We start from the raw sequence: 14605 nt of genomic DNA on the forward strand, positions 1-14605 counted from the left end.
GATTTTGGTTGGCTTGACGGGCATATTGACCGAAACCGAGAATATTTTGGTTGTTGTTTGGAAACATGATGGTAGAAATATTAGTGTAAAAGATATAAATATTTGTGTAAATTGGTAGATTGGAAGGAATGTGTTAAAAAATATGAGTTTGGTTTGTTTATATAGTATAAATATAATTATTATTTTTTTAAAAACTCCAGCGGCTCCAAACCAACGGTTACTTTTTTTTGATTCTCGTGTCATTCTCGCGTTTTAAATACAACGCGCAAAAAAAAATTTTCAACATAACGCGGGGGGGGGGGGGGGCGGTGTACCCCCTGCGTTTTCACCCAAAACGCTAGCCACAACGCACCATTACACATGGTCTTATGACCTAGATTTGTAGCACGACCACGTTGTGAATTTAAAAGATTTTTCAATTTTTTTAAGTTGACAACCTGACCTTGAGTTGGCAATAAAGTTAATCTTAATGCCCTAAAACAAAAATTAAGGTATGTTACCGAAATATATATTTTTTTATTATTTTCTTATTTCGAGCCTTCAATTTAAAATTTCTGGTTATACAAATTCACAAAAGTCTAATCTTTCTAAAGCCTTCTCAGCCACATGAACCATAAGTAATAAGTAGATCAAACAAACAAGCAACAAACAAAACAAAACAAAACAAAATACAACTCAAACCAAAATCATGGCGATTTGCTCACTCCCACTCGTCAAAACCCCCTACTCATTATTATTTCCCAAACTACCCTCCATCTCCCGCCATTTCTCATCATACAACAACAATAATCAGTTATCGTCCACGTCATCATCCAATAATTTCAAGCCATTAGCATCTTACCGTTTTCCACCTGGCCGACGCTCCATTGAAGAAGAAGAAGATGACGATGACGTGTTATTTAACGGCGGTGGTAGTAGTAATAAGTTCACGGAGGCGGTGGCGTTATTTAACGGCAGAGATTACCACGGATGCCATGACCTTCTAGAAGCTATTTGGAACGATTCTGAAGATCCGACCCGGTCTCTGGTCCACGGCATCTTACAGTGCTCTGTAGGTTTTCATCATCTATTCAATCAGGTACGTTGTTGTTATTATTATTATTATTATTATTATTACTTCAATTTAAGCAATTGTTTGTTATTGCTGTTAATAATAGAATCATAAAGGTGCGATGATGGAGATTGGAGAAGGATTATGTAAGCTACGGAAATTGAATTTTGAGAATGGACCTTTTCATCGCTTCGAGAGAGACGTGTCTGCGGTTTTGGAGTTCATTTACCAGACTCAATTAGAATTTGCTGCCTGTGAGTTCATGTTTTCACCTAATTTACATTATGCAGCTGATTAAGCTTTTAGTGAGTAGATTGATACTTGTTTTGTGGTTCATGTTTTAATCTAATTTGCATTCGGTGAGCAGATTGAGCGTATAGTAAACAAATTGATACTTGTTTGGTGGTTCATGTTTTAATCTTGTTTACAATATGCAGTTGATTAGGCGGTTATTAAACAGATTAATACTTGTTTTGTGGTTCATCTTTTAAAGATATTTACAATATGCAGCCGTTTAAGCATTTAGTGAGCAGATTAAAACTTGTTTTGTGGTTCATGTTCTACAATACGCAGCAGTTTAAGCATTTTGTGAGCAGACTGATACTTTTTTTGCGGTTTATGTTTAAACCTAAGTTACAATATGCAGCAGATTAAGCAGTTATTAAACAGATTGATACTTGTTTTGTGGTTCAAGTTTTAACCTACAATATGCAGCAGATTAAGCGGTTATTAAACAGTTTGATACTTGTTTTGTGGTTCATGTTTTAACCTAGTTTGCAATATGCAGTAGACTGAGCGGTTATTAAACAGATTAATACTTGTTTTGTGGTTCATGTTTTAACCTAAATACAATATCAGCTGATTAAGCGATTATTATACGGATTGATACTAAGTTTAAATATCTAGGATCGTTTGTCCAAAGCAATGGAGAGATAGACAGTGACATAACCCACCGCATACAAGCTGGCTGGTGTAGGTGGAAAGCAGCCACTGGGATTTTGTGCGACAAGAGGTTCCCATCTAAATTAAAGGGGAAATTTTATAGAGTCGCAGTTAGACCTGCAATGTTGTATGGAACAGACTGTTGGGCCATCAAGAAGACACAGGCGCGCAAGATGGAGGTAGCAGAGATGAGGATGCTGAGGTGGATGTGCGGACACACTAGATTAGATAGGATTAGAAATGAGGTCTTTAGGGAAAGGTTAGGAATAGTTAACATATCAGATAAAATAAAGGAAGGGAGATTGAGATGGTTTGGGCATGTGAAGAGGAGACCGACAACAGCGCCAGTCAGAGTAATGGAAACCTTCATTGTGGAAGGAAAGAGGAGTAGAGGCAGGCCTAAATTGACTTGGGATGAAAGAATTAGACATGACTTGACAGAGTTGCACCTCTCTGAGGACATGGTCGAGGATAGAGATTCGTGGAGACGTAGGATTAAGGTTAGCGACTTGTAGGGGAAGGTACCTAGTTAGCTTAGCTGTGTATTTAGGGTATAGTTGGCTAGCCTGGCTCCTTGTTGTTTATATATATATTTTGTTTGATGCTGCTTTTTGCTTCTTATGCCCTATTCTTAGTAGGTTACAGATTCCTTCCTATTTGGTAGTTTGCTATCTATATATTGCTAAGTGTCTTTGCTTGTAGGATGTATGTTTACTCTGTTTACATGTATGTAGCTTTATGAGCCGGGGGTCTCTCTGGAAGCACCTCTCTATTCTCACGGATAGAGGAAAGACTTGTCTACATCCCACCCTCCCCTGACCCTACCGATAGCGTGCTATGCGGTGGGATATACAAGGCTTGATTGATTGATTGATTGATTGATATATATACGGATTGATACTAGTTTTGTGGTTCATGTTTTAACCTAGTTTACAATGTGCAGCAGATTAAGCATTTAGTAAGCAAACTGATACTTGTTTGTGGTTCATGTTGAGCCGATTAGGTAACGATGATATGTGTGTAGCTATGGATCAGTCAGAGACATCATACAAGCTTCTTGGTGGTTATGGTGCTGGTCAACATCTGTACTGGTTAGAAATGGATGGATCTGCAAGCTTGTTTATAGTGTTTTGCCCTGACAGATCTGTTACCAGCGCTCACCAACCTAGGGTAAAGCTTCCGATCCTTTATGCTTCTCAAGAACACCTTATGGAGCTAGATGTATAGATTTAAGTACATATGTGAATAATAATATGATAAATTCATTTCTTTCATAACATTTTTGTACCAAAGAAAACAAAATAAAAAAGCATCTATTACATCCAGTTCAGTATAATAAACATTAAACATATCTATACAACCTACAACACGCTACCTATGCACCTATCTGAGTTCTAATAGCGTAAATTAATATAAAGAAGGGAAATCAACCTATAGGGTATATGGAAAGGATGGCAGATTGGCCCTTCGCTTTTCCGACATATAAATTATTTACAGTCTACAACAATATAGTAGTAGTTTTGGCCATGTATAATGTACAGCAATTAGTACCTGTTTTTGTTCACGAAATCAACGTTCTCTTCAGAATTCACAAGAATTTCCTAGCCTCTGTTTCAACAAGTTTGTGATCTTTTTCTCCTCAAAAGCCTCTGGTAAATGCTCCTTGAAATATTCCAAGAACAATGACCATTCATCTTCCTTCATTTCCTCAAACGAAACACACACACCTGTCTCATGATTGTTTCTTAGTATTGGTATCCCGGCTGGACCACAACCGTCTTTAACATCACATTTTTGTACTAATCGGGCCAAACGTGCATCACTTAACTTACTCCTTTTTTGTAGTTTATCAGTTGCTGAATGTATTGAAACACCCTCGTTCTGGTTCGGGTTCGGCCCGTCCGCAAATTCCTTAAATGCAAACATTTCATCAGATTCTTTACTTTCATCCTTTCTGTCCCGTGTTATGTCCATATCCATGTTATTCTTTGCGTTTACACAAATATTTTCCAAAATACTCCAACTTTCTTCACCTCCGATAAAATCTCGAGTCATCATTTGACCTATGTCAGTAAGAGAAAGCCCAGCAGCAGTAGCTTGTTTCAAGAAAATGCTACAAACTATGAAAACACGCACGGAGCATTCTCTAATCAACGGAAGCTCGGCTCTTAAAAGTTCAGCGTCTTTAAACGGATCAAGATTTGAGATATAATCAATTTCTGTTTCTGAAAATGGCACCGTAGCTTGGGGCCAATGTAACCATTCAAAATACGGGTCGTCTAACGACTCGGGCAAACAAAACCCGTGATCAATCGGGACAAGTTCAGCCATCCCAGCGACATAGCTACCATGAACATTCTTTACAAGCATGTTCCCAGCGTGTCTGTCAAGATTAAGGAGCCGAACGTCAAGTATACCGATACGGTGAACCGAACTAACCGAGAAGCCCGACGGGCCCAAATCTCCCGCATCTGTTTCATGCTCTACATATCGTTGTATCGATGCGATTTTAAAAGGCGGGTTTGTAGTCACTCCTGTATCGTTTTTATTAACATTAAACTTGACATGACATATTTTAACAAGTGCTGAGGGAGGAACGCCTGCAAAACCGCCATGGTCAAGCAAATAAGCCGCCAGTTCCCGCAGACCCGTTTCACCTACCCGGATAGATCGTTTCATCCCAGGCTGGCCCAACATCCGGCCCGCAAAACCTTTAGGATTATTAAACGCCATCGGTTCTTCATCAGCCGGCTTAACAACCGCAATAGTGTTACCTTTTCTTGATTGCAAATAGTAGGCCCCGCCAAGGCCAGTTGGCACAGGCGTGGGTTTGACCCCGGTTGCTAATGCAATGGCAACCTCGGCTACAAGCACGTGAACCTTGGGAGCTTTACGACCGCAGACGATTTCGATACGCGAGTTGGGTGATTCAACGTCTTTGGTGGTTACAGAAAGGCATGGGGTGGAATAGCTTTTGTGGATATATGTAATGGTTTGGGTGAAATCATGCAAATGAGAGTAAGATTGGAGGCGGCATTTGGGCAGTCGGGCAAGGGGCTTGAATGTTTGATGAGGGCGGTCAATGACTACAGCCATCCTGGTTGGTTATAAGAATGGCTGCAACAATTAAAGGGTTTAAGAAAATCTTTCAGAGGGTTCGTCTTTCCATAGGAGATTAGCCATCACACGCATGCCTACCAATTACCAAACAAAACATCTTTCTTCTTTATTATTATTCATGGGAAAGACAAGAGATATGTTATATATGCATGGTCTTACTTGGGGTTGGCATAATGCTGCTGCATATATATGTATGTCAAATGCAAGATAGAGGCCGCTAATCTCCGACCACCATCGTAAATTCCCTCGCTCCTCCGTTGGAAGATCGCCACAATAAACTGCAAGGAAGCAATATCTAGCATGTTAATGAATGCATGCAATTGGTGTTAAAAATGATAATAAAAGAAGGAGAATCGAGAGGAGACCCTGAACACTGGTGAGGCATTCAGGGAGCGAATTGGCAAAAAGGAGAGCGCGAGAGAGAAATATGAAATTCGTCACAAAGAACAAATATACGAAGGCTGATAGATAGAGTTATAATAATAATAATAATAATAATAATAATATTTAAAAATGTAGAAGACGAAGAAGAAAGAACGAATCCAATCCAATCCCCCACACCCCTTCTTCTCTCTCCTTCCTGCATCTCCTTTTAAAGAGATTGATTGGCCTTCTCCTACAAATCAGGGAGTGCATTTGGGTGCTTTACAAAATATAGGATGCATGGATCATGGATGGAGGGTGCCTAGCCTTCTAAAAATGTTTATTATTATGAAAATAATTTAAAGGCTTTACATGTTGCCGTGCACTCAACGGTTGACTCAACGAACTAACTCAAAGTTAAAGCAATGGTCATCGATCCACTCTCCTCCCTCTTACCATGGCGGCTAAGTCGTTTAGAAATAGCAAAGGCAAACGAACCCAGACCCAAACCCGTTGAGTAACCCGTTTGGGATGCATAATGGAATGGGTGTTTGCTTATAAAATTATTTTAAAAAGAATTTATAGGATGTCATGGACTCACCGGTATGGTATTAGGTAATACTTCCGATAACCCGAGACATGCTTACTCGTTTATCCTGACCACAGCCAATTTGCTTTATTTTTTCTTTGGTAATAAGGGAATATCCTCTACTTTAAAAAAAATTCCTTTTAAAGCAAATATTATAGTGTGGGAGAGGTACATGCAACTTCTTTTGTTATACATGCCACATTATAGTTTTGAAAATTATTAATTTGTTATAAAACAACTGGAAAATATTAGCAATATAGATATATTGGGGTAATGTTTTCTTATTGATATGTGAAAATGAAGTACAGAGCCTCAATTTATAGGCTCAATCAATAGTAATACAAAAAGGAGTAAAGTATATGAAAAGTCTAGTATTATGGCCATTTATGTGGAGAGCCACTCAAATAGATATTAATTCATAACATAATCATATTACAAGAATCTTGAAGTCTACAATATATGTTACGAAACTTGTTGAACATCAACACTATGTACAATTCAGCTACATAATACTCATTTTGCGATCGGCTTAATTTAGTATTTAACAGTTTTGTGTGGTTGGAGATTTATTAGAAGGGTTGTGTCAGCTGACCCTCGCTAGTAATATATCGGGTGGCATATCGTTACTAGTTGTAGTTGATGCACAAGCTACATGTCGCTACTAGAAAAAGGAGACGATTGTCTATACTTTCATAGTTGTCAATAGCGAGGATAGCGCTCGCTATAGCGCGCTATGCAACGTATCTCTATATACCAATCTCCCCATTTCTTAGATCATCACCGTCTCTCAGGTAGTTTTTTTAATATCAAATATACCTTAAAAACTTGATTTAATGATAGAAACCCTAACTGTTTTTTAAAAAAAAATTATAAGACCTAATCGCTAGACATGAGATAACGGGCGCTATTTCATCGCTATCACTACATAGCATATAGGCAGGTTGTCGCTATTGACCATTATTCGCTATTGACAACTATGAGCTCAAGCTCGATAAGTGAAACCAAGGCTCAGGCGCACACAAGGAAAGGTAGCATGTATATACTTCCAATCCAACTATCATATCTTTCAGAAATAGACATGTTTCTCATCAAGATTATTGTGAACATATTTACACAGTCTTGTCTTCTATAAGACTATAACTCCATTGCATATCCATATTGTATTCCTTTAGTAAAAAAAACTTAATTAGAATCGAGTTTGATTTATGAAATAATCGCTCTCGTATTCTTCTAAAGCATTAGAATATAATTTTTGCCTACCAAACAAATGTAACGTAGTGTCATAATTGAATTAGCCACCCTTCACTATTTTACGAGCGTTGTTGCTACTGGCAACCAAAGTGATATCTTTCTATCCCGTAAAAAGTAAATTTTAGATCGTTCAAAGATGTTTTAAGTACAAGTCGATTGCTACTTCTTTGGCATCCACTCTAAAGTTGTTTTTACGTGGCCGTGGTTTGTGGATTCCTCTTCGTATTGTGGTCTTGCTCCTGCTACAAACTTAATTTTTAATGGACCAAACGCCTTGTATGGAATACATGTTTGATTCTATCGCATATCATTGACAACCACATTTTTAATGCTTTCAGGTGTATTCAATCGTGAGTTGCAATTATATATATTCTCTGCTTGTCACTTAGCATATTTAGGTGTTAATCGGACAGGTTGTATGGATACTCTCATATTCATTTTTCACGTCTGGTTATTGAGAGTTTTTGGAGATAACTTTACATCGTTGTCTTCCATGTCATGTCATTATTTTACGGACGAGTGTTGAAGACAAATATCATGGTGTCACAGCAAAACATGTTGGTTTTGGAATTTTGTCAATTAACTTCGTCGTCCTTTAGGGCAAACCTTTATTGTCTAGTACGATAACACAACGTTGTTATTTTCAAGCATATTAGGATTGATGTCCCTTTGATCGGGAAAAAGTCGCATTAGATTAACTACGCATTCTACATGTTCTTTCTAGCTTGCAATACATGCATGACACATCTTCGCAAATGACTTGCAATCATCCATTTTTAGTAACTCATTTTCATACTTTATTTAGAAACAAGAGTACTTGTGGACAAATTTGAGGTTTCATTTGTTTTTCGATAATAGCTTAATGGTATAATACTGTTATCATTTTACATAACTTAATTTCCGGCCATGAGACCACATACAATTAAGAGGAACAACGCATTTCTTTTAACTACAACAATAACTAGAGAAGTGGAAAGATTTGTAAAACAAATGCTGGTGTTGTGATTCCTTCCAGCTAGCAGAGAACATTAACGATAAAACATGGTTGGTTGTCTTGCTTGGTGTTGGTAAAGAGAATCATACACAAAACAAGGGCCTGTCACTTTGTGACTTTGACCGGAAAACGTGTTGCCAATCTCGACTTGTAATTCAAATATTTACAATTACAACCACCAACGACAATTATCCACTTAGAAGTAGGACTGTGAGGGCATGCTCATCTTTTTGCATCGCTTCCTCACTTCTCCAACATCATCGTTTCAGTTATACAAAACATCAACTGCACCCCAACACTTTTCATTCTTGCTGCAATATGATGACGACTACAAAAGTTATAATTGCCCTCAAAGCCAAAACCAAAGCCACGCCCCCTCCACATGCTGCTGCCAAACATAAAAACATATCATTATTAAACAATGGCATGCGCAAAATCATTATTAAACAGTTAAAATAAGCATGTGCACATTAACTTACATGAATGTTGCCAAAATGAACCTGACGGTGACATGTCAGGAGGGTCTGCATCAGAATAACTTTTTGAAGGAGGGTGAGGGCGGGCAAAAACTACATTCGGCAATGGGCCTGATGAAGGGATCATTTCTGTTACAGGTGGTGGTGGCCGCAGTGTCGGTGATGGTGGTTGCGATGGAGGTCGTTGAGGAGGGACGTGTGGTGAAGGAACTGGCTGAGAAACAGGAGGGAATAGAGGAGGATGCCTAATATGATTCTTCTTCCTATTGTAGACAGAGTGACAATCTGGCGGCTTTGCATTGTGAATGCTATGAGGTGCAGGGGAATGTTTTGATGGCGAAGGTGGTTTTGCAGGCGGCAGTGGCTTATCATGGTGGTGGTGGTGGTGGTGGTGGTGGTGATGGTGAGGATGCGGAGGATGAGGTAGCGGAGCTGGAGAAGATGTCGGACCACTGCTGCCACCACTAGAACCATTCAAATAAGATGAAAGACTAATTTGCTTGACCCGCCCAAATTGAGTGTTGTTTAGGCCCAGGTTCTTTGTTGGAGAACCCTTAATGGTTTGAGCCAACTGTTTGGACCTATTCATTGATGGAGATCCAATCACCAAAACAACTGACGACTGGACAGTCGTTTGAAGAGCCACTGTTGAACCTTTTGAATTTGTCAAACTTACATGTAAATTCTGCATCATATAATAACAAACTGAGTACATTATTCTTTATTTGTATTTCTTTCAAAATTTATTGTTATTACCTCGTATGGACTGAGATGTAGGCCTGACCTGAGCTGGCTGGTCAACTCACCAAATTGGTCTAGAATTTGTTGAATGGAGAAGTTTAATGTAAAGTTGAACTTAATTTGAACGTTTTGCAGTGGATATGCAGTCTGATCAGGTGTGACGGTTATTCCTCCAATAAATTTCAATACCTCAAAAGAAGATGGTTCCCCAAACAGAGACTCAGTCAAGTGTAGAGGTGGTTGTTTTAGAATAAGAGAGACAAAGGAATCTCTAACTATGCTTCTAGCATATGTTGAAATTTTTGAACTGTATTCATCGGGATCAACGCCAAAAATAACCTTGGTTGTATTTGAATGGTCATTTCTTTCTGCTTTTAAGATTACAACCTGAAGAAGAAACAAGTGTGATATAATAAGTGAGATGCGAGAGAAAGACCGACTCTGTGTGTGTGTGTGTGTGTGTGTGTGTGTGAAAGAGAGAGAGAGAGAGATGCCTTAGTAGTGGGAACTCTTATTTCATCAAATATGTCACCCTCAAGCCGTGGAAAATCATCTTGCAGTAAAGACAATGGTTTCTGAATCATAAAAGTTGCTACTATATCATGACCTGGAAAGTAAAAACCAAAAATTGTTTGATGAAACTTTAGTTGACGTTTAGACCACAAAATGAAGCATCAGTTACTGCAGACTAGGTGATGAAATGATGGCATGAAAAAGCACTAAAAGAACAACAGGATTATCAAAAAAGCAATCAAGTTTCTCCTAATGATGAACTTTAGCCTATGACATGTTCAGTATCTGTTGATCATAAAAAGTTACTGTTGACATAAGTTGAAAGAAGAATTAGGAAGATGTGATTACAATCACGTAATTCATAAGTGTTTGTTTGTTTAAAGCCGATATACCGCATTACATGAGTTTAAAAATTCATGCTCCCCTCACATTCCAAAACAAGTCAATGTAGACTCATTTAGGGTAATTTTACAAAAATTGTTTCTACACAAACCACCTAATAGTTTTGTGCCATCGTTTTGTACTATTTCACATATTTCTCTTTCCGGGCCTTGGTGATAGATATAAGGTTCAATATTTGTCACAATCTCATATAAAACATATGAAGATTGTGTTTCACTCAAAAAAAAAGGCTGAAGAATGTGTGTATGGCCTCAGAGAAGTTGAGAACCATTCTGCATTCTCTGGATGGTTATCACACAGGTTCTGGAGGTTTTGGGAACATGCTACCAATTTCTCAAATTACACGGGATTTTTTAAAAGAATAATGCATAAAACATAACTATAATATGTTCTCTAAAAGAATAATAAAATGTTTTCTAAAAGAAGTGTAGTATTATGGAGTATGAACATTTGATATATGTTTCTATAGAATAGGGTGTAAATGTAAAAAATATGTTAATTATGTACTACATTAAAGTGTTAAAAGACAATACACTCCTGGTATATATATATAAATTATGCATTTGGTATTTGATTATTTAAAGTTTGAACAATTTGAGTACTCAACATTTTGGAATGATATATATATATTACGAATTTATGATCATGCGATTTGGTATTGTATATTATATTATGACAGTATGATTCACATTTGATATTGATTCATGATTGTATATGCTGGCTCTAACCTCTATTTCTATTAGAATTGTTTAGAAAAATCTTAAATCTATTTATAATTCGAGTTGTTTAGTTAAACTGAATTTGAATATTCAAATTCACATCTGAATTTGAATATAACTTAGATAGGTCTTTTATTGTTTGAATTCAAATTCTAGCTAGTTGTTGAAATAAGTTGAAGATTCTCAAACCTAAAAACTGTAACCTCGCGTGTTAAACACCCTCTAAAACTTACTGGTGCTGCGAAAAAAATTGGAATTTAAGTGACACTCATGGCACCACATCAGCAGGCAATTCGATGCTATAAGATCATGTCTCCGTATGATTCACTAAACTAGTTTAGAAAGCAAGTATTATAATTGCATAATAACTTACAGTCTTACAAAAGTCATGAAATAAGCTACTAAAGTACTAAACATCTCTATTCCTCAATCTGCTCAACAATGGCCAGAAGATGCTTGGTGTCAAACAAATGAAAAATCGTGTGCCTGGTTAAAACCAAAACCACATGGCTCTTTGAACAACAAGTAACAACGAACAACCAGATAAAACTGGGTCGAGAATTTGCCACAAAAGAGAAAGATCAATGAACAATTATCTTTGCATTTATTTATTTTTCATAGGGATGGGGAGTTTTTATAAGAAGCATGGGTGACTCAAGCTTAAGAAAAGTAAGTCCCATGCTTGAGGCCCTTAAATATTTAAGGCCTCAAAGTTAGATAATATTATTTTATAATATGGATAACTGTTATAGAAAATATAAAAAAAATACCATAAATCATGAATAAATTACTATCCGACCATTTTTATTCATCTTTTTTTAAAAAGATACTCAAAACATTTATAACGATAACGTCTTCACATACCCTGTAGAGGTATGTGAAGGGTAGAGGTAAGGTTGTCTACATCTTACCCTCCTCAGACCCTGTCATAGCTTTGCTATTGGTGAGATATACTGAGTACGATGATGATGATGACGACGTCTTCACATAGTAAATCAAACTATTCCATCAGACAAAGACAAAACTGACTTGATCAATTACAAATACAAAAGGCTAAAAACTTTTGGCTTTCTACTTAATACAAAGTTACAAATTTATCCACTTATCATTGTAAAAAATGAAAATAACTTTCATTTAACCTTGAATCCTTTTGTAAATCATTAGCAGTTATAATTTATAATTTTATATATATAGATGTTTATATTTGTTCATAATTAAACATTTAAAAAGAAATAATACGTTATACTTTGATATACTCAAGTACATTAAGCATAGTATAAAGTAAACTATTCTTATCACTGTCATTAATAACAAAAATCTAAAAAGATTCGTTTAAAACATATACCGTCATAAAAGAGATTAAATGAATTCAATACATTATCAACCGGTAAAGACGCGCAACAAGAAATTAGCCATGAAACTTAGGGAAGAACTTGTATAAACAAAAAAAAAAAATCAGACGCCGGACAAGGTTCTAGAATGTTTGTGAATGCAGATTATCCAGCAACTACCTTCTACCTATATACCCCCCCCCCCAACCCACCCACCCACCCAAATATATAACAAATTACCTAACCCAAACATATAACAGCACAGGTGGCACGTATATCACCATCTAAATCAAAGATAACCTAATTTAACATAACATTGCAGAACAAAGAAGCCACAAATCTAAAAATCTAAAATAATTAAACCAATTTAAACATCAAATCCACCAACCACAATTGCAACAAATCAACCATTAACCACACAATACATCTCTAAACAATCAACCCTCGATTACAACCAAACTATGCAGTCAATAACCCAATATCGGTGCTATAGCGGTTATCGGACTTCTAGCAGAACATCGGTCAAAATATCAGTACCGATATTGACTGATATATCACCGATTTTCCATATATCAGTGTTTTTAAGTCTTAACTGTCAATTGTTAGTGTTTTAAGTCTTAATAAGTTCCTATTTGCTACAATTGTTGGTGTTTTGTAAGTTGCAAAAGGTTTAATTAATTTGTTAATGGTAGGAGAGGATACAGAATTTTAGTGTTAAATTGCTATATATATATATATATAAATTATTCATGATATTATAATTCGTAACTACCGATATCCCACCGCGATAACAGATATCTGATATTTTTTAGCAGCATTAACTGCATAGCAACCAAATGAGGATCTGCATCTTACAAGCAATGCCAAATCAACTAACAATAATAATAATAATAAAATACAATTGCTAACCTCTATAACGAGAATCACGATCTAGATCCCCGTGACGAACAAACGGAGGCAGCCAGAAGACAGCAGAGAGCAAGAAGGAGAGTCCGAGAACCAAAACAAACACACATTTAAACCGAATTATTCTACAACAATTGTTTGCTGCATTACCAGCAGCAGCAGTTGATTGTGATTGCGGATGAGTGAGGGTAGTAGGTAAGGGCTCGTCTTCCACCTTTCCCATACCGGTAGTAATAATTGAATGTTAATCAGCTCCACCATTGCTGCTGCTGGTGTTACTTTGAGCATCCATGGCTGCAGCAGATATGGATTTTGATTAGGGTTTGGGATTGGGGATGAAAGAGTAGAGGTGTGTGTCAAGTAAAGTAATAAGTGATGGTGGTTTTAACGGTTTCTTTATTTTTTATTTTTTATGTATGTGTTTAGTGTTATCACGTAACCACATTTTTATCGTAGTGTTTATCTGTTTAGGGATTTTTAAGTTTATGCTTATATATAAAATTAGCTTATAGCTTTTTTTTATTATTTAATAAGTTTTTTTAAATGTTTGGATTAGCTTATATTCTACAAGTTAATTATGTGTCTTAATAAGTTGTTAAATCCAAAAATCTTTAAATTGTTAGAGTAATAATTACTAATCCACCACCATTTGAGGACAAATGAGTAATTTACACCCTTAAACAAATAAGCTAAAAAACCATCTTTAAATAAGCTTCTTCAAATGAGCTTATATAAGCTAATAAACATAAGCTTAAAAAGCTAAACCAAACACCAAGTTAAGCTTATTTTATAAAAAAAAAAACTAAAAAAGCTATAAGCTTTGTTAATAAAGCTAGGCCAAACACCCCTTTAGTGTTTTAGATATATCTTTTCAAAATCGTTTTTTCCAGATTTGTCACTCTTCCAACGCATCGCCGACGATGTGTTTGGTATTCCCGTCGATGAGTTAGCTAACAAATAGTTAGTGATGTGTTAGGCCTCCAAACACAGGATTAACGATGTTTTAGGTCTCCAAACACATGGTCAAAGATGTGTTCACTGTAAATTTATGGTTGACGATGCGTTAAGAAATTAACACTTGACGCATCTTCAGCCATAAGTTCACACTTAACGCATCGTCAACCATAAATTAACACTTAACGCATCGTCAACTATGTGATTGTGTATTCCATCCTCACGCGTCGTTATCTGATTGGTTTAGTAACTT

General features: G+C 36.5%; 2 protein-coding genes and 1 pseudogene across 4 annotated transcripts; 1 reads left to right on the plus strand and 2 right to left on the minus strand.

The window, feature by feature from the left end:
* The first annotated feature begins 657 nt into the window (after nt 1–657).
* Nucleotides 658–3318, plus strand: LOC143586374 (uncharacterized). The gene is made up of 3 exons (XM_077067934.1): nt 658–1078; nt 1158–1305; nt 2997–3318. Exons 1-3 carry the CDS (start codon nt 689–691, stop codon nt 3218–3220), a joined length of 762 nt encoding a protein of 253 aa, XP_076924049.1. The 5' UTR covers nt 658–688; the 3' UTR covers nt 3221–3318.
* Nucleotides 3319–3416: 98 nt separating this feature from the next.
* On the minus strand, nt 3417–5293 carry LOC143586373 (phosphatidylinositol 4-kinase gamma 8 pseudogene; annotated as a pseudogene). The gene is made up of 2 exons (XR_013144699.1): nt 5273–5293; nt 3417–5187 (listed from the first exon to the last, which is right to left on the minus strand). The product of XR_013144699.1 is annotated as a phosphatidylinositol 4-kinase gamma 8 pseudogene (transcript).
* A 2895-nt stretch (nt 5294–8188) lies between these two features.
* LOC143586371 (uncharacterized) lies at nt 8189–13769 on the minus strand. 2 transcript variants are annotated; one of them, XM_077067931.1, is made up of 5 exons: nt 13402–13769; nt 10022–10134; nt 9543–9914; nt 8790–9471; nt 8189–8698 (listed from the first exon to the last, which is right to left on the minus strand). In XM_077067931.1, exons 1-5 carry the CDS (start codon nt 13619–13621, stop codon nt 8613–8615), a joined length of 1473 nt encoding a protein of 490 aa, XP_076924046.1. In that variant the 5' UTR covers nt 13622–13769; the 3' UTR covers nt 8189–8612. The 2 variants fall into 2 exon arrangements, with proteins under 2 accessions (XP_076924046.1, XP_076924047.1); XM_077067932.1 differs by having other exon boundaries at nt 8190–8695.
* Between the last annotated feature and the right edge of the window lie 836 nt (nt 13770–14605).

This window comes from Bidens hawaiensis, unplaced genomic scaffold (genome assembly GCF_021521415.1).
Source record: "Bidens hawaiensis isolate Kalapana, Puna unplaced genomic scaffold, B.hawaiensis_p1.1 tig00034624_1, whole genome shotgun sequence".
Taxonomy (NCBI): Eukaryota; Viridiplantae; Streptophyta; class Magnoliopsida; order Asterales; family Asteraceae; genus Bidens; species Bidens hawaiensis.

Coding starts and splice junctions, on each gene's coding strand:
- LOC143586374 (XM_077067934.1), top strand. CDS start 689: ATGGCGATTTGCTCACTCCCACTCGTCAAAACCCCCTACTCATTATTA. Junction 1,079..1,157: donor TTCATCATCTATTCAATCAG/GTACGTTGTTGT, acceptor TGTTAATAATAG/AATCATAAAGGTGCGATGAT. Junction 1,306..2,996: donor TCAATTAGAATTTGCTGCCT/GTGAGTTCATGT, acceptor TGAGCCGATTAG/GTAACGATGATATGTGTGTA.
- LOC143586371 (XM_077067931.1), bottom strand. CDS start 13,621: ATGGGAAAGGTGGAAGACGAGCCCTTACCTACTACCCTCACTCATCCG. Junction 9,915..10,021: donor TAAGAGTTCCCACTACTAAG/GCATCTCTCTCT, acceptor TTTCTTCTTCAG/GTTGTAATCTTAAAAGCAGA. Junction 9,472..9,542: donor TACATCTCAGTCCATACGAG/GTAATAACAATA, acceptor TATATGATGCAG/AATTTACATGTAAGTTTGAC.